Source organism: Microcebus murinus, chromosome 24, assembly GCF_040939455.1.
Source record: "Microcebus murinus isolate Inina chromosome 24, M.murinus_Inina_mat1.0, whole genome shotgun sequence".
NCBI classification, from domain to species: Eukaryota; Metazoa; Chordata; class Mammalia; order Primates; family Cheirogaleidae; genus Microcebus; species Microcebus murinus.
This window is the reverse complement of record NC_134127.1, coordinates 28,874,503-28,896,126: the sequence shown is the minus strand read 5'-3', so window position 1 is coordinate 28,896,126 and position 21,624 is coordinate 28,874,503. Positions and strand designations below refer to the sequence as shown.

At 44.3% G+C, this 21,624-nt stretch overlaps 1 protein-coding gene across 2 annotated transcripts in view; it reads right to left on the bottom strand.

Annotated features, from left to right (window-relative positions):
• The window catches only part of CSMD1 (CUB and Sushi multiple domains 1), a 1,569,742-nt gene that overhangs the window by 488,802 nt on the left and 1,059,316 nt on the right, over positions 1-21,624 (bottom strand). For both annotated transcript variants that reach the window (XM_020282735.2, XM_075997279.1), the window contains exon 7: positions 3,462-3,539. In XM_020282735.2, the coding sequence (XP_020138324.2) occupies positions 3,462-3,539 (78 nt within the window). The remainder of the gene's footprint in view (positions 1-3,461; positions 3,540-21,624) is intronic.

Sequence of the window (21,624 nt, the reverse complement as noted above, 5' to 3'; positions counted from 1 at the left end):
AGGGTGAATTTTGAGGAAGGATCGGAAGGGAGGGAGTGGCTTGCTTGGGGAGAGCACTTCAGACTGAGGAGAGAGGGGAGCAAAGACCCTGCGGGGAGGGTGTCTTTCTTCCTTAAGCAGCAGCTCAGAAACTAGTGACTGGGAGTAAGAAGAATAGGAGGGCAGAGTGGGGAGGAAAGGAGGTCTCGTGGGTCTTCGTGAGGAATGTAGGTTTATCTGCTACAAGGGGAAGACTTTGAAGGGTTGGAGCAGAGGACTAATGTGGTTCAGGTGATGCGTCACCCAGATCCCACTGGCTACAAAGGACAAATGGGGCAGGGAGAAGGGACCAGGTGGACATGCAGGACAGGTGAGGGGCTGCAGGGGTTTGGAGGTGTGGAGAAAGGTGGGCTTTGAATCCCTGTTAGGACAGAGCAGGGCTGGCTGGTGGGCTGGAGACGGGGTGGCGTGAGGTCCAGGCACTGACCAGTGGGAAGTCACGGCCTTTTTCTGAGATGGGCAAGAGAGCATGAGATGCCTGTGAGATACTGCGTGGGAACCCTGGCTGGCAGGTGGGTACCAGAGTCTGGAATTCAGGAGAGAATCCTGGATAATAAACCCAATCTGCCCCTTTCCATTCTGGAAGAATAGATAGGAACAACTCTCTAAACCATAAAAATCACTGAGGTGCTTTGCTTTTTTAAAGTCTCTCCTTGTGAGCCTATTAATGAGAATTCATGGTTTCTCTTTTTTCCTTTCTCTTAACTTCTTCAGACCTCAGAAAACAGATGGATGCTAGCGTCTTTCCTGGGCTGAACCTCCTTGCTTGCGATTAGGATGCTAAACTTAGAGGCTGGCAGGAGGGCAAGAAACTATGCAAGACATTAAAAAATTAACCACCCCCCCTTTTTTTAGTACATTGGAATTTAAACACAAAGAGAATATTACCCACTAGTAAAATTTACTCATTCATAAGTTATTCCAGACTTAATACAACGAAAACTACGAATGTAACAATTATAGTGATGAGCGGATCAAGGAAGCATGCCCCAGGGCCAGTGGAAACATCTCTTACGAGGGTGTATTTCAGAAAGAAGCTCATCCAGGGATGCATTTTAAAGAGAGAACACAATCTGTAGTTATGATGATATCACTGAGTGCAAACAGTACTTGGGACACCCCTTTGCAGCGAGTTCTGCAAACAGAGCCACAGGTTTTTAAATCTGCCCTTCCAAGAAAGAAAGAAAACCAGAGGAAAAGGGAAGCTCCGGGCACTGTCACACCAGATGAAGCCAAGCCATTGCTTTGCATGAACAGGACTGTCTGTCGGGAACCCGGGAGGGTGCAGCTCTGCTCTGCTTCAGCTCCCTTTGGAGGCAGGGAGGAATTGATCAACAAAAGGGCAAGGAGGCAAACCTTGCAAGGATGCAAACCTTGGCGGTTATATGTAGGGGAGTTCTCAGGGCATTTAGTTCATGATGTTCCGTTGATATTTTCCCCACGGGTTTACACGACGATGCATAGTATTGCTCAATTTTCCCACTTTTTTTAAAATTCAGCTTTACATGAAATAGTGATTCTGCACCAACCTCAGCTGCATCAACCTTTGCAGCTGCAAATGCTCAACAAGCAGGAGGCGTCAGCGTCAATGACCCCCGAGCGAGTTACAACAGATCGATCCAGAAACGTAAAGTCTTTAAAGTCTCTGACTTTAGAGGGGAGGGGAAAATCTCTAGCTCGAAAATAACAACCAAGGTTTTCAGGTGTCCTCTTCCCACCAGAGTCTTATGTTTCAGAGTTAGAAGGGCGCGGGCAGATTATCTAGCCTTACAATCCTCGCAAGGAGCCTTGTTGCTAACACTGCATTCTGCAAAGCAGAACGCTCAGAAGAAGAAGAAACCACATTAACTGCTGCCATCGCTAAAAAATATAGAGTGGCCATTTCATAATCTCTTGGTCTTGAAATGCTTTAATCTCAGAATAAAGACTACGTCCTCGCCCCCAATCGCTCGAGGACGGGGTATTTACCAAATTTATTTCAGAAGCCCTTTCTGTGGCACAAGGTGGGCTGTTTGCATTGCAAGTTTTCCAAGCCTAAAGTAACTAGAAATGTAGGACATTATACACATTCACTTATCTTTAATGATCTCTCTCTTTTTTTCTTTTTCTGAATATATTCTTGATTACAAACTGTCGACAAAAAGAACTTCTCAATGTTCTCGTCCTAAGGGTTAATGCAGAGAACCACCCTCATTGTACAAAAGAGCTGAAATACCTCTTTGGCCTCTGGTCACTCAATGCCTCCCACTCACAGAGCACCAGCCCGCCCAGGAGGGAGCTGTCCCTGCAGCCCCTCTCGTTCGGCCTTCAGAGGTCAGCCTTGGAGGAGAAGCCCGCACCCCGCAGGAAAAGGGGGGACTCACGGCTGCCACCGCCCCACGCCCTGCTCCTGAGGAGTCTCAGAGCAGAGACCCCTCACATCAGAACATACGCCAAACTCACAGAGGGAGAAATCCTAAGACAGAGGTAAATAGAGGGCACTGTGTGGCCATAGCAGACCCCACGCTGGACTTTCATCATGAAAATTTTTTTATTGTCCACAGCAAAACCCTTCACTGGAGGGACAAGCACATAACTTGTGCAAGAGAGACTGCATGCTTGGATTTAGTCTGGAATATCAAGGGCTGGTTTGGAAGAGAAACCCAGCTCTCGGGATGAAGCTGAAATGTAGAGACTAAAGTTTATTGGGTGGCTGGGAAAAGAATAAGGACCCCTCTGAAGGCACTCATATCTCACCACCTGCAGATACGTGACAAAATTGTGATGTCAATAGTGTGGATCTCCATGGCGGGTCTGGCGGAAAGAACGCAGGTAACGTCCACGTGCAGCCGTTCTCGGCCACGGCCCCACGGGGAGCCAGGACAGAACATGGGGCGCCCGGCACGGCAGACCTGAACGCGCTTGGTGCTCTGGAATGTGCCTTCAGACCTCGCTCTCTCTTTGGGGGGACGCAGACACTGCCCTAAAGCCATTTCATTCTTCAGGCAGCAGGTGACCGAGAACATTCTCATAGACAAACCGCAAGACCAGACTTCTGCTTTCCAAAGATCAGCCTGGTGTGCGTGCGGTGGGCTCTGCATACTAGCGTGGAGACTGACCGGCATCAAAACGCCTGACAGCGTGGCACTGATCTAAGAGAGACATATGCAACGCCCAGCCTCAGACAAGGGCCCAGAGGGCAGAGGGGGAGACAGGTTCGAGGCGTGCTTGGCAGGTGGAATCCACATGACATTCCTACCCAGAAGTGTGAAGCCAGCACATGCCCTTCCTCCAGGAAAGCACTTTTGCACATGGAAGAGATAAAAGAGATGAAGTGGGAAAAGCAGTTTATAAAATTACTTCTCCTTTACTGTCCCCTTCTCTCCTCTCCTCCCCCCTTTAATGGATGCATCAATCCCCATACAGAGAGAAAGAGAACTCACAGACGGAGTTTTTATGGCTGCCGTCCTTGCCGGGGAGCATCTTGACGCCTCTCGACTTCAACTCAATTGCCTTTTTCACTGGAAGAAACAAAATAAAGCCATTATTAGCAGGTGAAACCTGGATAGATCACAAAATAACCTTTTATGCTCGTCGCGTTTCCCATCATAACCACTCTCCTACTGATCCCTGAAAATGGGACATGCTCTAAAAGGCTAATGATGCAAAGAAAATGAAGTAAATGAGCTTGTGAATAATTAATACGGGGCTATCAAGCAGCAAGATCGTACCTTCTGATAAGCATGTCAGAAGCTAGAAGTAACGTGCGCTGCAGTTGAACCTATGCCAGATTCCACAAATCCTTAATATCATCTCACCAAAGAGTCCGGGCAGATTGCTCTCTCTGTTTATGCATAGCGACTATAGCGTTTTCTAAATCCGCTATCCTCATGAAAATTTTCAGATAAACAGTACCATTTGCTCATTCATGTATTCATATATGCATGTCATCAGCTAGAGTCCAGCAGACCTGGATGGAGCAGGAGTGCGGTGGACACAGCCTCAGACCACGGTCCTTCCAGAGCAGACCCTCACGCGCTGCAAGCAACGCAAAAGGCACGGAGGGTGTTGGTGTGTGACATCGTACTTCTCGGATTCAAATAAGTGTCTTGATTTTTCTTGGCCCTGTATTAAACATTTTAAGAAGCCCCACTTTTCTGCTCGCTTCCAGAAAAAACAAAGCGGGGGGGGCATTTTGTGGCAAGACAATAGAACATGATCTGATTCTCTAAGAAATCTTACACTTGGCTTTATTAAGTGCACAACGGAGACATGTCTGGTGTCCACAGACGGGACTGGACCGAGAGTCGCTGCCAGCAGGTGGAGGCGGGTTCAAACCTGTGCCCAGGACTTGGTGGCTACACCGCCTGAGTGAGTTACTTAGCTCTGAGCCTATCAGTGCACCTGCAAAACCGATGAGATGGTGAGTTCTATGTGTCAGCTTGACTGGGCCACAAGGCACCCTGATATTTGGTCAGATATGGTCTGGGCGTTCCGTGAGGGTGCCGAGATAACATTTACGTGAGCAAATGGGGCGAGGCTGGGGGCCCTCCCCTGTGTGGTGGGCCGTGTCTAATCAGCTGAACGCCTGGCTAGACCACAAGCGCTGACGCTCCCCTGAGGACAGGTGTCTTCCTGCGCGAGGGGCTTGCACTGGAGCGTGGCCTCATGGGCCTCCAGCAGGCCGGCTCTCTCCCTGCACTGCCTGGTTCCTGCCAGCCCCATGGGCATGTGAGCCAATCCCTTATAATAAACTCTTTGTATTTACACACACATACACACGTAAGGAGATTTGTACAAATAAAGCAGATACAGTTGTCCCTTGAGCAATGTGGGGGTCAGGGCACTGTTTTCTGCTCCCTGCAAATTAGAAAATCTGCACTTTTAACTTCTGTCTCCCTAAAGACTCAAGAACTAACAGGCTCCTGGTTGACACAGTCACTTAATACATAGACTAGCATCTACATATATTTTATGCATTCATGACATACCTTTTTATTCTTATTTTTTTTATGTTTCTAGGGTATACAGTTCATTTTAATTTTTTAAAATCGTCCCCAAACTCCAAAAAATATTTCAACACATTAACTTTTAAAAATTCATGCATAAGCAGAGCCACGCAGTCAAACACACGTTGTTGGTGGAATGGAACTATTTCAGCACAAGAACATGGGACCCCAGACAAAGCCCACTCTCAGCCCCAGCCCAGCGCTGGCTCAGAGCGAGGGCTCAGCCTCCTCTTGCCCGGGCTGCCTGGGAGGCAGATGAGCTTCGGGAATCCCAAATCAGAGCTCTGAATGCATTAGAGCAGGAAACACTCCTTTGAGCCATGGTCAGATTAAACGCATGGATTATTACGACATAAGTGTGAACAAGTAGGCACAAAATCATCTGATTGTCACTAAAGTGAAAGGGTAAGCTATTATTACTTTTAATTTAGCTTTTCTTTCTGATGTAACAGAATGAAATCTGATTCACTCTCATTTCCTATATCCTTTATAGGATGCAAACTTTATTTTTTATTTTTTTATTTTTTTAAATTTATTTTTTTCAGCATATTATGGGGGTAAAAATGTTAAGGATACATATATTTCCCTTTCCCCCACTCCCCCTTCAAGTCAGAGCTTCAATCATGTCCATCCCCTAGTTGGTGCACATCACGCTCATTATGTCTGTATATACCCATCCCTTCCCCCCCCCACCTGCCCGACACCCGATAGATGCTATTCCTATATGTCCACTTAGGTGTTGATCAGTTAATACCAATTTTCTGGTGAGTACATGTGGCGCTTATTTCTACCATTTGATCCAGCAATCTCATTACTGGGCATCTACCCAAAAGAACAAAAGTCACTCTATGAAAAAGACACCTGCACTTGAATGTTCATAGCAGCACAATTCACAATTGCAAAGATGTGGAAACAACCCAAGTGCCCGTCAATACATGAGTGGATTAATACAATGTGGTATATGCATACCATGGAATACTATTCAGCTACCAGAAACAACAGTAATACAGCACCTCTTGTATTTTCCTGGCTAGAGCTGGAACCCATTCTATTAAGTGAAGTATCCCAAGAATGGAAAAAAAAAAAGAAAAGAAAAATAGAAAGCAAACTTTAAATTCAAAGAAAAAAAGCAACTCCTTGGCTTCTCACTCCCTCCACCCCCGGCTCCACTGCAGAAAACTTCCCCAGAGGAGAGGATTCATAGAGAAGCTTCGGAAGGGCAGAGGCTGGCGTTTGACAGGTCAGGAGTGACCTGGACACAGCTGCTGCCAGGTGAGGAGGACTGGGTGGTGGCACCTGCGGTATAGCTGAGCTACCCTGGGGGCACCTGGACCTCTGGGGGCTGTCCCTAACCTGGGGCTTTTCCTCAAGCCAAGACCCTGGGATGGCCTTGCTACGGCTGCTGGGACAGCTGATCTGGAAGCTCAGGTTATTTTTCAAAATGTTCTTGTTCACATGATCTCCCCTATTTGATGGTCCTATACGGTTAGCAGGGTCTGGGGGTTACAGTTATTCTTTTTTATTGTCATTATCAAAGGTGCCTGGCCTTAGATTGAAAATCCTATCACCATTATACTAGCTACATAACCTGACAAACCACTTAAATATCATAGATCTCAGCTTTCCAATCTTTAAAAAATAAAAATAAGTGTTGCTATACATGACATACATTTCGACTATGTACGGATCACCCGGTCTAGGACGTGGTGTTACAGCCTCCCACACAGACTGACACGGGTGCTTTTCCTGTGCATTTTATTGGGTTGACAGGGAGAAATAAGTGTGCAGGGAATTTATAAACGTTGGAGCACTCCTCCCAACAGTGTGGCTTGGGAGTCAGGAAATAAGCCCAGTGTAGTCGCTTGGCTCAATAGATCCTCACGGTCGGAGCCATAACTCAAACTCGGGATCCCAGCGTTGACTCTACTCACAAGGGGGGGAAGGGGCCAGGCAGATGCCTCCCAAGGAGAGACGGGGAGGACTGTGCTCAGCCACATACAGCTGCCTCACCAGGGTCCTTCTGGAAACAAGACCAAAGAGGGAGGCCACTTGCACCTGGGCCTGCAGCTCCAACCTCCCCGCGGCGCCTGAGGCTCTGTCGGACCTCCCTCCTGGGTGGGGACCCCAAAGGCAGCTCCTCTGAGCATCCTGCGCCCGGAGTACACTCAGAGACCGACGCGCACACAAGCCCAAGGCAGGCACCCGGCATTTTTCTTCTCTCTCTGCTGACTCTTCACCTCGTTTTCTCTCACCCGTATCTCGGTGCTGCGGCAATAAACAACACAGAGAAGGGAACTGAGATCTAGAATCTGCTCGCTGCTGCCGCAGTCCTGTTGGCGGCACGCTGGGCTCTCCCCGTAAGATCTCCCAGACTAACGGTCTGATTTGAAATGGCAGATGTCCTGATGTGTGTCCGCCACCGTCCACACTTTCTGGTGCTGAAATAACTTTATCTCGGGGTCACTCGGGAAAGCGGCAATGGATGCACAATAAATAACAAACAGGAGAATCAATGGGAGATGATAAAGAACATGAAATTCAAAGCAAATGTCACCCAACACAAACAGATAAAACAAGCAGAACTCAATCCACTCAGAAAATAAAAAGGAAAACTGAGCAAGTAGCCTCGGGGGGGGGTGATAAAGGTGTCTCAACACACAGGACCTATCTGAGAGTCTGATGAGCTAGTACATTCCACAATTTTGCAAACAAGTGTTTGGAGCTCTCCAAAGCTAAATTTCCACCTGAGATATTTTTATTTATATATTTATCACTTTTCAATGAGATGGTGTTATACTGCTGTAGACTATCTGTTCCACTGAGCTCTAATTTGTTTTAAGTTATTACGCTTTCTTATTAATAAGACAGCTCTGATTCCTGGCAAGGTTGTACAGAAAGGGAAGGTGGCGTGTGTGTCCTCACTCCACCAGTGTCTGGCTCTTTGCTTTCCTCACCCCTCTAGGGCTCTTCTTTTCCTCTATCCAGATTCTCTCCCTCCTCCCCCTTCCTCCAATTTCCCTCAGAGCTGGGCAGAGAGATTTCCATTTGCAAAGAAAGGAGAGAGAGAGAGAGAGAGAGAGAGAGAGAGAGAGAGAGAGAAGCAGATAGAACTCGTAGCTGCAGAAACACAGGCGAAAGATAAGTCACCCACGGCAAATTCCTCCAATAACCTGCACTTTCCCACGAATCCAAATGTTTAGCCATTTATTGTCAAAACTTAGGATGAACGATAAAAAGCCCTTGTGATTGACAAAAATGCTAATTCTTGTTTCTAATCACGGGCTGCTAAATCATCACCTCTGCAGCTAGGCTTGGCCTTCAAGCTTCGTGTCTCAACAGAGTTATCTGGTTTGGGTTTTGAGTCTATTTTGTTTCGTTTTCTGTTCATTAGTTTTGTTCTGTAGGCAGAAAGGGGCCCTCAATACAATGGTAAAGTTGGAGACTGAGACTCCTGGTCTATCTTGGCTAAGATAATTCCTCAGCAATTCAGATTCAACAATTTCAAATAGATTGTGGCCACCAGGGGCTGGGGTTGGGAGCTGGGGGGAAGCTGGTCAAAGGATACACAGTCTCAGTTGGACAGGAGGCACCTGCGGCGTGACATAGTAACTGCAGTTGCCGACCAGGCATGGTGGGTTTGAAAATTGCTAAGAGTTGATTTTAAGTGTTCTCACCACAAATAAACAAGCATATGTGGTAAAAATAAATAAATAAATAAATAAAAATCCCCAAACAAACAAACACAAACCTCAAATATGTATGACCAATCCCCTTTCTTATAACAACATTCAGGAAGATGGAAATTTACACGGGAAACATTCAGTTTAATGGTAGAAAATCACAGTCATAGCTATACATAAGATAAAAAAAACATAAATGATATATATGTTATATATTATATATATAGTTTATATATATATGTTTATATATATATAAAAACATATATATAAACTATATATATATAGTTTTTTTTCATTTATTTTTCCCTCCCTTTTTTCTGCATCATCTTCTATAGTCTCTCAGTGGTTAGCTTCAAAGGGGCCTGCTTGGGTGGTTGAAGATTTGAGGAAACCGTTGCTATACCGAACGACATGGGGCTTTCACTATTCTTTTTAGTGCATCAGCCAGATGGGACCTTCCTCGAGGTCCACTGTGCTCCTAAGACCTCTCTCAGGAAACCACGTCCTGTCTTCTGCTCCTATCACCCTGGGACCTCCCTGCGTCTGAAAGATAGCTTCACCTATGATGGGGGCTCCGATAATCCCACACAAACAAATAAAAGGCAACATTGTTTCAAATAAATTCACTTTACTGAATATGAGGATGGAAGCCACTGAGAAACCTCACAAACCACAGAGGAAACTGTTTGATGTACATAGACCAACTACCAACGAATTTGAAGAATTCAGGGTTTGAAATAAATGGGTTACAAATTTAAACCCTGTTGATTAGACTTTAACTCAGAGGATTATCATAATTTTACCAATGCCTTGCCAAGCTAACGAATTCCATTTAAGCGGCACACCAAAATGATGTTCACTGCTATTGATGACAATAATAGTGAAATCCTTGGAAATCCTCAGAATCACAAGGGCTCGCTCTAGAGATGTGTGTGTGTGTAATAAAATATGCAGCTCTATATATTAGATATGTAATATAAAATATAAGGATATAATATATGTAAATGAATCTATTGAGCTCTCTTATTGTTAGAAACGTTTTTGTTCCAGAAATTTCCTTGGTTCTCTAACTTGTCTTACAATTATTTAATCAATAGCTTCACATTAAATTTGATAAGTAAGCAATTACCTTCCATAAGCTACTAATTTTTTGATATTTATGTTTTCCTTTTATATTATCACCGCAAATATGATTTGTTTAAAGTGTCATTATCTATGTTAGCTTATTCTTATATCGGGGAAAATGACATTATTCAGATTTTTGTATGGCTCATGGTTTATTTTGGACCGTTTTCTGTCTCCTTTATTATTGGAAAATAAAAACTAAACTTTTTTTGAATTATCTCAAAGACTATTGTCAATAGTTTTCATTTTAAGAAAAAAATTAATGTTTTGAATGTAATACACTTCAAGGAATTTTGATTATTTACTTATCACGGAACTCACTTTTTTTCCCTAGGAGCATTTGCTTCATAATCTTTTATGAATTGCTTTCAAATAGAATTTAGAATTGCCTTCAACATATACAGTTGCTTCCTTAGCAGATCCGACTGCATATCCCCAATTGTTTAACTTTTGTGCATTGAATTTTATTGTGTGTTATATTAATGAAGGGTCATCAAAATTCAGATCACCTTGTATTTTAAACACATTTAAATTTTTTAAAACTATCAAAGTACATCCATGTTAAAACAACCCGACACTCGTTAAATTCCTAAGTATGGGCCCAATGTCACACCTCTGTTTATTATTGGTGTGCAATTCACGCTGACACTCAGTAAACACTGACACGCACACACACGCACACACACGCCCCACGGCGGCTCTCAACGTGCGTGATGCTGCCACTGCCGCCCAGCGCCCGCGCGTCCAGACCTGCACCGAACTCCTCACCTCGAAAACATGGCTCTGTCATTTTTCCCGCTTGTGCATAATCACTTTCTTTTCTTTTTTTGCTTGATTAACCCAATTATTATACAAAGATGGTGTTCCTTTGCATCTTAATAAATCAAGACAAAGCAAATATATGTGTTTTGTAAAGGCACGCAGGCATGCAAGCAGACACACAGAGATGTCTCAGATCCACCCTCCTCGCACGGCTGCCGCCATCTCTTTACCCCTGTGCAGGTGGGCACTCGCCAAAGCAGCGGTTCCTAGGTGCATCTCTCCCCAGTCGCTCTGGACTCTGGTCAGCCGAACCTCCCCGTTGCTAATCGCTTGGTCGGTTCCCTGTCCCCTTCTGCACTACGATACTGTCACCACTTCCTCCGTTTCTGCCCTTGGCTTCTAGGACGTCCTCAGTTTCCCTCTCTTGGTTTTCCTCCTAATTCACTGGCTGCTCCTCCTTGACCAGGCTGCGTGTTGCCATCTGGTGCTTTTTATTTATTGCTGCATTAAACTTCCCATGTAAGTCCACTGGTCACATAGCCGATAGAAGTATGGTAAATATCTAACACGACGTTACCATTATTGTATTATTGATAACAGTAATAATTTTTTAAAAATTATGTGTTTGATACCATGCAAAAATGCTCTGTATACACCCCATTTAATTCCTCCAAACGTTGCAAGATGAATGCTATCACTACAATCACTGGCAGGAAAACAAGCGAGTAACAAGGAGGTCAAACAATTAACAGAGGTCATGCAGACTGAAGTGGTAGAGTCGTACGAAAGAGAAAACTTTGCAAGCCCTGACTGTGTTCAAGGTAGAGTATGATTGCAACTCCTCCCCCAGATTCTGCCCTTGAAGGTCACCGCACGCAGGGGGCTGGGGACGAAAATGTAAACTCCCTGAGGACTGTCCCTAAGGGATTAGGGCCATGTCTTTTGTCATCTTCAATCCCAACAGGCAGGTGCTTGTCATTCAATAAACCAATAACGTTTCTGGAAGACAGGGAGGAGAGAGAGAGAGAGTGAAGAGAAGCTGCCAGAGCATCCCTTTGGCAATGCCTGGGACCACTTCTGCCTCTCCTCCTTATGGGAATAGCAGACGCTGCTCACCCAGAGCCACCTCGCGGTGTAAGCTGTTTGGGAAAGCACTGCCTCGTAACGCCTGTGTCCTTTCAGACCAGTTAACACAACATTCAACAACAACCATTTCTTTTCTGCTACCATCACCTTTTGTTGCCCCTAACCAGCGTATTGCATTCACTGGGGTCTGGCCCTCTCAGACAGGAATGACAACTCACAGCAGGAGAAAGCTCACAGTATTTGGTGGCCAAAAAGTCTTTATTCTCTCACGAAAAAGAGTAACAGCACGTTTCTCTCCTGTGACTCGGGGAAGCTCAAAGGCTACCTGGCGACAGGCATGTAAACGAGCCCTGGGAGGTCTATTGAGCACAGCAAAGTCTCAAAGCCTCCAGAGCTGTTCGCAGCGGCTCCAGGAGATGTGATTGCCGGACAGTCGTGCCTTTGGAATCACGGAGGGCCGGGCTGTGCTAAAACACCCATTTCTTTCTCTGGCCTCTGCTCGATTTTCAGACGTATGTGACTTTGTTTGGGAAACTTCCAAATCCCCCCATTTTTCTCCTTTTGTGAGCAGCAGTGCACCCCGGGTCTGGACTGCAAGGGCATGCGAGTGGGTGTGTGCAGGTAGGGCGGCCGGAAACTGGGTTGCCCTACCTGGGTTGCAGGTAGGGCGGGAGGAAACTGACTCGACATCATCTCGAGCCCAGCTTTTCCTGACCAGTCCTGGGAGACAACTGAGCAGGGCTGCATCACGGAGCACCAAGATGTTGACTGGCCCTCACGGGGCCAAGTTCCTCACTGTGGTATAGGCTGCCGACAAGGCCACCGAGCGAATCCCAGCACATGGCACAAGGAGACGTACATGCCGAGAATCTTTTCATTTCTAAATTATGATGGTATTTTTGGCTCAAACGTTTTCCTTCTTTTCCCCTTTTTACTTTAATTATTCCTAGTTTGTAAATACCATTAGTTTGCTGTTTCTCCCCCAATGCTTTTGGAGAAGCTTCATTAGTTTCATTAAATGACATATTAAATCAAAGTTAATGTGGTGAAAAATAAAGGGACAGAATTGTAAAATCTTTACATGGGAATAATAAAATGTATCTCTCCATGAGCCACTGTCATAAGCCATCTTTGAGAAATTAATTCCAGGGAATTTCCTGAGAGGTACTACCTGAAGGAAATAGCAGAGAATGGAGAGCACTGTTGGGAAGCCAATGTTCTGTGGGGGAGGACACAGGTACATACACCTGCCCACAGGTGCACCAGGCACCTTCCTCCTTCCTCACTCCTGACATCACCAAAACCCTCCCAAAGCCAGTGTAAGGGCAATGGGGTTACCATATGTTTTACAAGTAGAGATGCATCAATAACTTAAGAGAAGAGTTGCAAGGGATGAGAATGTAGGTATCTTCAATTCTGGGATGCAAACGCTTGAAGGCAAATAAAGATAACAGCATTGAACTTTCATAAATGCCAAGATGAAAATGAAGATCACTTTGGCAGTTTGAAACCACAGTAGCTAAGAAATCAACTTACTGATGAAACTGCTAATCATCATTAAATACGAGGAAGTACGTGCCCTAGCCGGAGTCAGAGGTAAAACCATTCGCTCCTGAGGAGAAGCTGCTGTCTTATCTGTTTGCTTTGCTCTGATCTATAACCCTTCTTACCTCTGCCCACTCTCCCCACAATATTGTCATTAATAACTCACCTTACAAAGGACTCTTGTGGGAAAAGTTCCCATCAGAAAAACTGTTCAACTGTTCTGTCCAAGCATGAAATATGAACATTGAAGCACAATGTTCTATAAATTGCCCTGGAATAGCTTTTGGGGTTTTGGGGGGGGCAGGGGGACTGGATTTCACATCATGAACAAAAGTTCTTTTAGGTTAGGTTTTCTAATTAAATTGTTATATAAAATATAATTTTTTTTAAACTTTGGTCTACATTCTAAACAGCTGGAAGACAAATCCGCCATACAGAGTTACAGTTACGTGCCAAACGAGAAAGGGTGAGGTTGTACAGACACATCAGACGGTTGTGGATTGGTTGGCAGTAGATGGGGAACTGAGTGCCTGGGTACCTGAGTCTGGCACACGAGGGACTAGACCAGAGCTGTGAATTGGGAAATCATAGCCTGCAGATCCCACGGAGAGGCAGTACCATAGAGAGAGATACCTTGGCAATGGTTCTCCAAGGGTAATACGGATGCCTGAGGTCTCCAAGAGCCCTCGGGGCATCTGTCCAATTAAAACTGTTTCACAGTCACACTAAGACATCATTTGCTTGTTTCCTTGCACAAAGGCAATGGCAGGTGCATCAGCAGTACACAGGGAGATTAGCAATTAGCAAACGGGCCGGCAGTCAATGCATGCATCATGATGCTTAAGTTTGCCTGAGCATGCCAAGGACAAAGCAATACGAACAATTACTTCTATTAAATCAACCCTTTAGTGGGTGCCCTTTTATTATTCTGCTAGATGAAATGGGAAGTACTTGTAAAACACTTTGGCTGCACACCAAGGTACTATGCTTGTCTTGGGGAGAAATACTTGTGAAGTTTCTGGATTTCAGGATGAACTAGCTGATTTTTCATGGAACACCATTTTTACTGGAAAGAAAGACCAACAAACTACAGTGAATGAAATTGGTACTTCTTATTGCCACTTAAATTACTATAGGTTATTGTGTATGAAATGTCCAATTTCCTTAAAGACTAAGTTGGACAGTTGATATCTCTGACATTTCACTTTGGCACTTCTTGTTTTATTTTTATTGTGTAGGTACATCCTCAGTCTTGCAATTACATATTTTGGCTTGTGATTATATTTCAAAAAAATTTAAAGCAATTTTTATGAAACCATGGATAAGTCAAAAATTCATGTTATTTTCGAATATGAGTTTCTTTGTGGAACCAATGCAGCACAGACAGCTCAAAATATGAATGAAGTGTTTGGGAAGGATGTGGCTAATGAACGCACCAACACGTTGATGGTTTGAGAAATTCCATTCTGGTGATTTTAATCTTGAAAATGAGCCATGTGCGTGACCTGAGACCAAGGTGGATAATGATGAGCTGGAAGCTGTAGTGGAAGCGAATCCATCTCAACCTGCGCATGAATTAGCAGCAAGGTTTCATGTTACTATTCCAACAATATCAGACCATCTGAAACATCTGCAAGGTAAAGTAAAGCTGGATAGATGGGTACTACATGAATTAAATGAGTGTCAGAAGAGAAATCATATATATGACGTCATGACAACCTGTTGGATGGGAGGAATTGATGAAAGCCATTCAGGGGAAGTGGTGGGACCCAAGAGGGGGTATCTGAAGACTGGACACCCCTTTTCCAAAGCCCTTCTCCCAGATCTATATCACATTTTCCATCAAGGTTCAGAGGATTTTAAATGTTCTCACCAGAAAGAAACAATATGTATTTGAGGTGATGGATATGTTAAGTAGCACGATTTGATGATTCCATGATGTATACACATATGAAGATATCACAATGTGCCCCCCAAAAGATATACAATTATTATTTGTCAATTAAAAATAAAATAAAACATGATAGGTAAGGGGGATCTAAATAAAATAAAATACTAAAAGAAACCCCAGAAGAATGGATAAATAATAATAGAAAGTAAAAGTTCAGAGCAGAGAAGGTCTTGGTCCAGGCCTGCAAGCACTTCTGCACAAGAATCTGGAACATTCCATTCCCTCTCACTTCCATCCCTGGCCCTTCCAGAGCCCAACAGCACTTTCCCATTTGCAAAAGTAACTACTTAGAAGGAGACAATGGGAACCTCTTGACAGCTCCCAGCAATCCCATCCCCTGACATTGTGATTTGAGATAAGCAGATAAGGAGGCTTCCCCCAGTAATATGTTTGGCAACCTTGAATGTTAGATGCCAGAGGAGAAACCTGTCTCCATCTCGTGGACCCCCTTGCACAGACCACCCCTGCCTCAGCTATTTCTCTTTGTGGATAAACGTGCAGGCCTGGGGCAGATTTCTCAGGATCCCAGGAAATTTAATGGGTGGATTTATTTGCTATTTTCCCAGTCACCACCAAGCACTGAGAAAGCAAACCTCTGTGCTTTTGGAGCAAAGAATAATGCCCCTGGTGGCTTCCAGAGCTTCTATCCCTTAGCTGGCTGGTGCCCAGGTTAGCGGGAGGGGTTACAGGACAGCGGTGCGACCACCAGCCCTGCACTCCACACGCTTTCAGTACCTACATGTGCTGCTCCTTCCTGGCACCCTTCCTCCAAAAAGCTTAGCATTCCTTCTAAAGGACTGGCCTTCACCAGCATTTCCTAACCTCACCAAAAGGCATATACATATCCTATTTTACAGACCCAGAAGCTCACTTCCAGCTCCAGGCAGACAAGAGCAGAGCTGGAAGTGTCACTCAGAGGTGAAACTCTCAGCCTAATATTATGACATCTTCAAAAACAACACAATTCATCTTATGCCAGATATTAAGAAAAATATGTTGGAGATGATAAGAGAAAGTGCTTTTAGCCATTATAATAGGTAGAATAATTTACTGCTTCAGAGTGCCATCTTTCTAAAGGTTTCTTTTTTAAAAAACCTTTTTAGTGTGGAAAATTTATTTCAAACATATACAAAATTACAGATAAAAGTGTATTGAATCACATATCCCGTCACTCAACTGCAATAATTATCATAGCTTTTCCCCCCTCCACCATATCCTTCCATACTTCCCTCTCAACCAAGGTTATTTTCCTGCACATCCCAGACCATAAATGCATAAATAAGTCCATAAATATTTCGGTATGCATTTCTAAAAGGTTAAAACTCTTTTAAAAATAAATAACCACAATGCCATTTTCGTACATAAACAAACTCACAATAATCTCTTTACATCAGCAAATATCCGGTGGGGATTGAAATTTCTCCAATTATCTCATTTTATAATGCTGGCTAACTGTCCATGCAAGATGCAAATAAAGTATAGATATCCTAATTGGTTGATGTGTCTCTCAAAAGTATCTTTCAAAATCCTATAGATTCTTTCCATTTCTTCTCTCCCTCTGCTATAAAATTCATTCACTAAACAAAAATGGGCCAAAATGCATTTTATAGAAATTCTTGCCCCTAGATTTTGCTAATCATGTGATTGCAGGGTTCGTTAATATACTTCTCTGTCCTTTAAATGTCTTGTGAATTGTAAGTAAGGTAAAGCCTTGAGGAGACGCAGGTTTGATGTTTTCACAAGAACACTCCATACATATGCTCTGAACTTCTGTTGTTGTGGCTTTAGGAGCATGGATGACGATTATCTAGGTCCATTATTTTATTAGAGGCTGTAAAATGGTAACAGTCTTTCTCCCAACCAGGACAGAAAATATCATAACTAGGTACACTTATGCAAAATACAGTGCTGGGTTTATGAATATGAGCTTGGGCGTCACACAGATGGATATTAAATTTTGCTTCTGCCACATAATAACTGTAGGTCCTTGGGCAGATCCCTCACATTTTCTATGACTCTCCTGTTCTATACAAAAAGGTCTAATATGCATATTGACATCCTAAGGCTACTGTGGGGCTTATGTGAGAGAAGGCACTGATTTAACTTTGGCTCCATCAAAAAGGTGATGCTGAAACAAGGACTTGGGTGCCTTCACTTGATTTAGGAATGATCCTGGGAACCAAAAGAAGGGAAATGGGAAAAAATGGAACAAGAAAGGGAAAAGAATTCATTGATGAATGAACACTGCTTTGGGCACCTGAGACTTGGAACTCTATCAGGGACACAGCGTGGAATGAACCCTGAGGGGAGATGTGCCCCATCCCTGTGTCTCTGTGCTTGAAGGGGCTTGACATCCCTGGCCCCCATTGCCCGTCTGTGCTGAGCGAGCTCCCCAGGGACAGAGGGAAGCATAGGGAAGAGGGAGCCCAGCAGGGAGGCTGTCAGCTTGTTTCGGCAAGTATAACAGCAACTGACCAGGGAAAGAACCCAGCAGCACACAGAGGGTCGAGAATCAGCCTTTATTCTGCCGGCGGGCTCAGAGGGGCACGCCACCAAATTCTGAGCACGGCTTCCTTGTTCTCCTCCAGTTTTATACCCTTGGTGGAATTCAAAAAGCATCCAATCGCAACAAGCTTAACACCCAATCAGTAGCGAGTTCAGCCATGGGGTCCCGGGGTGGGGATTTCCCTGTCAAGTTCAGCAGCAGCTCAGGAAGGTGCAGGAGGTTCTCAGGCAGGTGGAGGGGGCATGGCGTCAACAGCGGCTTATCCAGGCATGTAAAACACTCCACTTGTTCCTTAAATGTGGAAAAGCTATTGATAAATCAAGCTTGGATGCTATGACATTTTGTGTGTGAAGGAGTTCCAATCATGCTACACTAAATGCACCACTTTGGCATATCGATTATCTTGAGCTCAAAGCACTTGAGGCCGGGCGCGGTGGCTCACGCCTGTAATCCTAGCACTCTGGGAGGCCGAGGCAGGAGGATTGCTTGAGGTCAGGAGTTTGAAACCAGCCTGAGCAAGAGCAAGACCCCGTCTCTACTATAAATAGAAAGAAATTAATTGGCCAACTAATATATGTAGAAAAAATTAGCCGGGCATGGTGGCGTATGCCTGTAGTCCCAGCTACTTGGGAGGCTGAGGCAGGAGGATTGCTTGAGCCCAGGAGTTTGAGCTTGCTGTGAGCGAGGCTGACGCCATGGCACTCACTCTAGTCTGGGCAACAGAGTGAGACTCTGTCTCAAAAGAAAAAAGGCACTTGAGAAGCAGCAGGTACAGCCAAGGTTCTCTGACCTCCCCATTCTGCCTAAGAGCAGGTCGCAAGACTGCCATGGAACAGGTGGCCTCCCTGTACCAGAAGGAGGAGAACATTCTCCACGCTGGATGCCGGAAGTCGATGACAACATACATCTGTGCAAACAAACCTACTAGAACAACAATTATCTCCCCTTAGCTTCCCCATGTGGTCGCTGGTCCATGATTTATTGCTCCTAGAAACTTGAATGCCTTTTCTCTTTTCTTGTCTTGTCTTGTCTATTTTGTTGTTGTTGTTGCTTCTCCACAAATTTATTGTTCTTTGTTTAAAAAGGTAAATAAGCTCTTTTGGTCCTAATCATTTTTTGGGTCTTCATTTTTCCTATGATGGTTCCCTTATGCATGTAAAACTATCAAAGAAAATACGCATGCTTTTCTCCTGTTAATCTGTCTCCTGTCAGTTTGACTCAGGGCCAGCCCCAGAACCTTTGAGGGTGGAGGAGAGATGTTTCCCTTCCCCACAGGCAGCTGTGTCTACCACAGCCTTTGCCAGCCACAGGCACAGCTTCACTTAGAAGAGGAGTAGTTTTTTGTTGTTGTTTTTTTTTTTTTTTTTTTTTTCAGATGAGAATACATGGGATGGTCTAGTTTTCTTGTCATATAGTCTATCTTTGAAAAAGTGTCGAGTAACATAAAATTGACCACTTTAAAGCGAACAGTTCAATGGCATTGAGAACATTTGCAATGTTGTGTAGCCACCACCTCTAGCTCCAAAATATTTCCATCATTCCAAAGTGAAACCTTTCATTCCACCCTTACGTATTTCTCTAAATAAATGGAGTGTTCCTGAATGCTTCCCTTGGAAGGAGGAGAGGAAGGAACAGTCAGTCTCAGTGGAAATACGGTCTAGCGTAGGGAGAAGTGCCGGGTGTCTTGGCGAGGGCGGGGCATTCTCCTCCAGATGCGTTGATCGCGATGGCTGCCGGGTGTGGTCTCTTCTGAGGACGCGGAAGTATGCCCTGCTATGGGTGGGCAGCTCAGGGCCGAAGTCTGACCCAGCGCGGCCAATGGGGCTGCGCTGGTTTGATTTCAACTCTTGACAATTTAAAATAAGATTGTGAAAGTGATGTGAACTTTAGGAACGAAGGCTGGAGCTGAAAAGATGTAGGGAAGCAAGTTAGGAATTTGACTCTGTACCAGGAGGCCAGCAAACATCGAGGAAGTGGAAATTAGGACTGGGTAGACATTATGAAGCACAAAATTTATATGTGCAGGGTAGACAGGTGGGGTCAGATGATCACTAATAAAGATATTCCTATCATAGAACAAATTGAGTATTCATGTTTTAGACGTGCAGCGTTTCATATATTTCTCACCACCTGTTATTAAGTCTCCATCCTTATTCCTGTTTTGTAAATGAGGGAACTAAGGCTTAGAGCAGTTGATTAATCTGCCATAAGTGAACCAGTTGAGATTTGAAACCAGACAACCAGTTCCAAACCCTTCCCTCTTCATGAACTCAGCAGATGTTTAAAGAGCAGTGGCAGGAGGTGGGCAGAACGTACAGTCCTGGAATTTGTTTTGGACAAACTATGCCAGTTCACATGGCACCCCCTTATTTATTTTTCCTGGCTGCTTTTTTATAATTTATTTATTTTTATTTTAGCGTATTATGAGGGTGCAAGTGTTAAGGTTACCTATATTGCCTGTGCCCCTTCCCCCCTTGAGTAAGAGCTTCAAGTGTGTCCATCCCCCAAATGTTGCACATCTTACTTGTTTGGTTGTATATGCCCATCCCCTCCTGCCCCCTCCCACCCTCCTGACACCCAATAAATGTTACTCCTATATGTCCACTGAGGTGCTGATCAGTTCATACCAATTTGCTGGTGAGTACAGGTGGTGCTTGTTTTTCCATTCTTGAGATACTTCACTTAGTAGAATGGCCCCTTATCTTTTAAGGTTGTTGAGTGAGTTTCCACTTCTGTGACCAAAGAGCTCAGTGAAAATGGATGCTGCCCGGGAACGGAGGCCTCGGAGGAGGCAGCTCCTAGCGGAAGCCCCAGGCAAGCTCCGAATTGGGGTCACTTGTGGTGGCCGTCTTGGGAACAGGGAGTCGCGGGGAAGAGACTAACTCCACCAATTTAGCAGCTGTGCCTGGGGCCACCTCCCAGGGAAAATACTTGATAGGAAGCTGCACTCTTTAGGAAAGCTTAAAATTTTTCCGCTACACGTAATCTCGAACAAGTCGTTTAACCTTTGTGGATCCCAGTTTCACCAAAATGCACTGACGAGGCTGAATTTCCAAGGACTTTTTCCAGCTGCACCTTTCGAGGAGATTAATAATGGAACAAGTCACACTAGAAGGAGTCATTCCTCTGGAATAGCAATTCAACTACAAAAACAAGGAGAACCATCAACCCAACAGTGATAGATGGAAAATATTTACTGAAAACCTGTTCAACTTCTTGGAGCATTCCATCACAAACACTGACTGTGGGCGTGGGCAGCGCACAGGGAAAAGAGTGTTTCAGTGACCCTTGCCTTCAAGACCTTTTTGTTTGTTTGCCTGTTGGAACAGAATTCAACCCTAAATTGATTTTTTAAAAAGACAGACAGAATAAAAATAAATGACAAAATATATTGCAGGTGAACTGAGCCTTCAAGAATGAAACACGATTAAGCCTGATGCCTAATTATTTTGGTGAAAAGTCTGAGTCCCAATGATTGTAAGAAACGTCAGCTGTTCTGTTGCATCTGGCATCATCTTAGGTGTTTGCTTGATAAAGTGATTCAAAATTATTTTGAAATTTGTGTTAAAACTGAGAAATTTATAATACAGTCTATAAATTGTTTACAATCTGTTTCCAACAACAGAAAGCATTAATGATACATTTTTGATTAAGTATATGTATACAGTAGTTCCCCTTCATCCAAGGTTTTGCTTTGTAGTTCATAGTCAACTGTGGTCTGAAAATATTAAATGGAAAATCCCAGAAATAAACAATTCATAAGTTTTAAACTGCATGTCGTTCTGGGTAGCACGGTGAAAACTCATACCATACCACTTCGTACAACCCAGGTCCTGAATCATCCCTTTGTCCTGCTATCAATGCTGTCTACACTGCCTGCCCCTGAGTCACTTGTTGCCATCTCAGTGCTCGGATGGACTGCAGGGCACCTCAGTGCTTGTG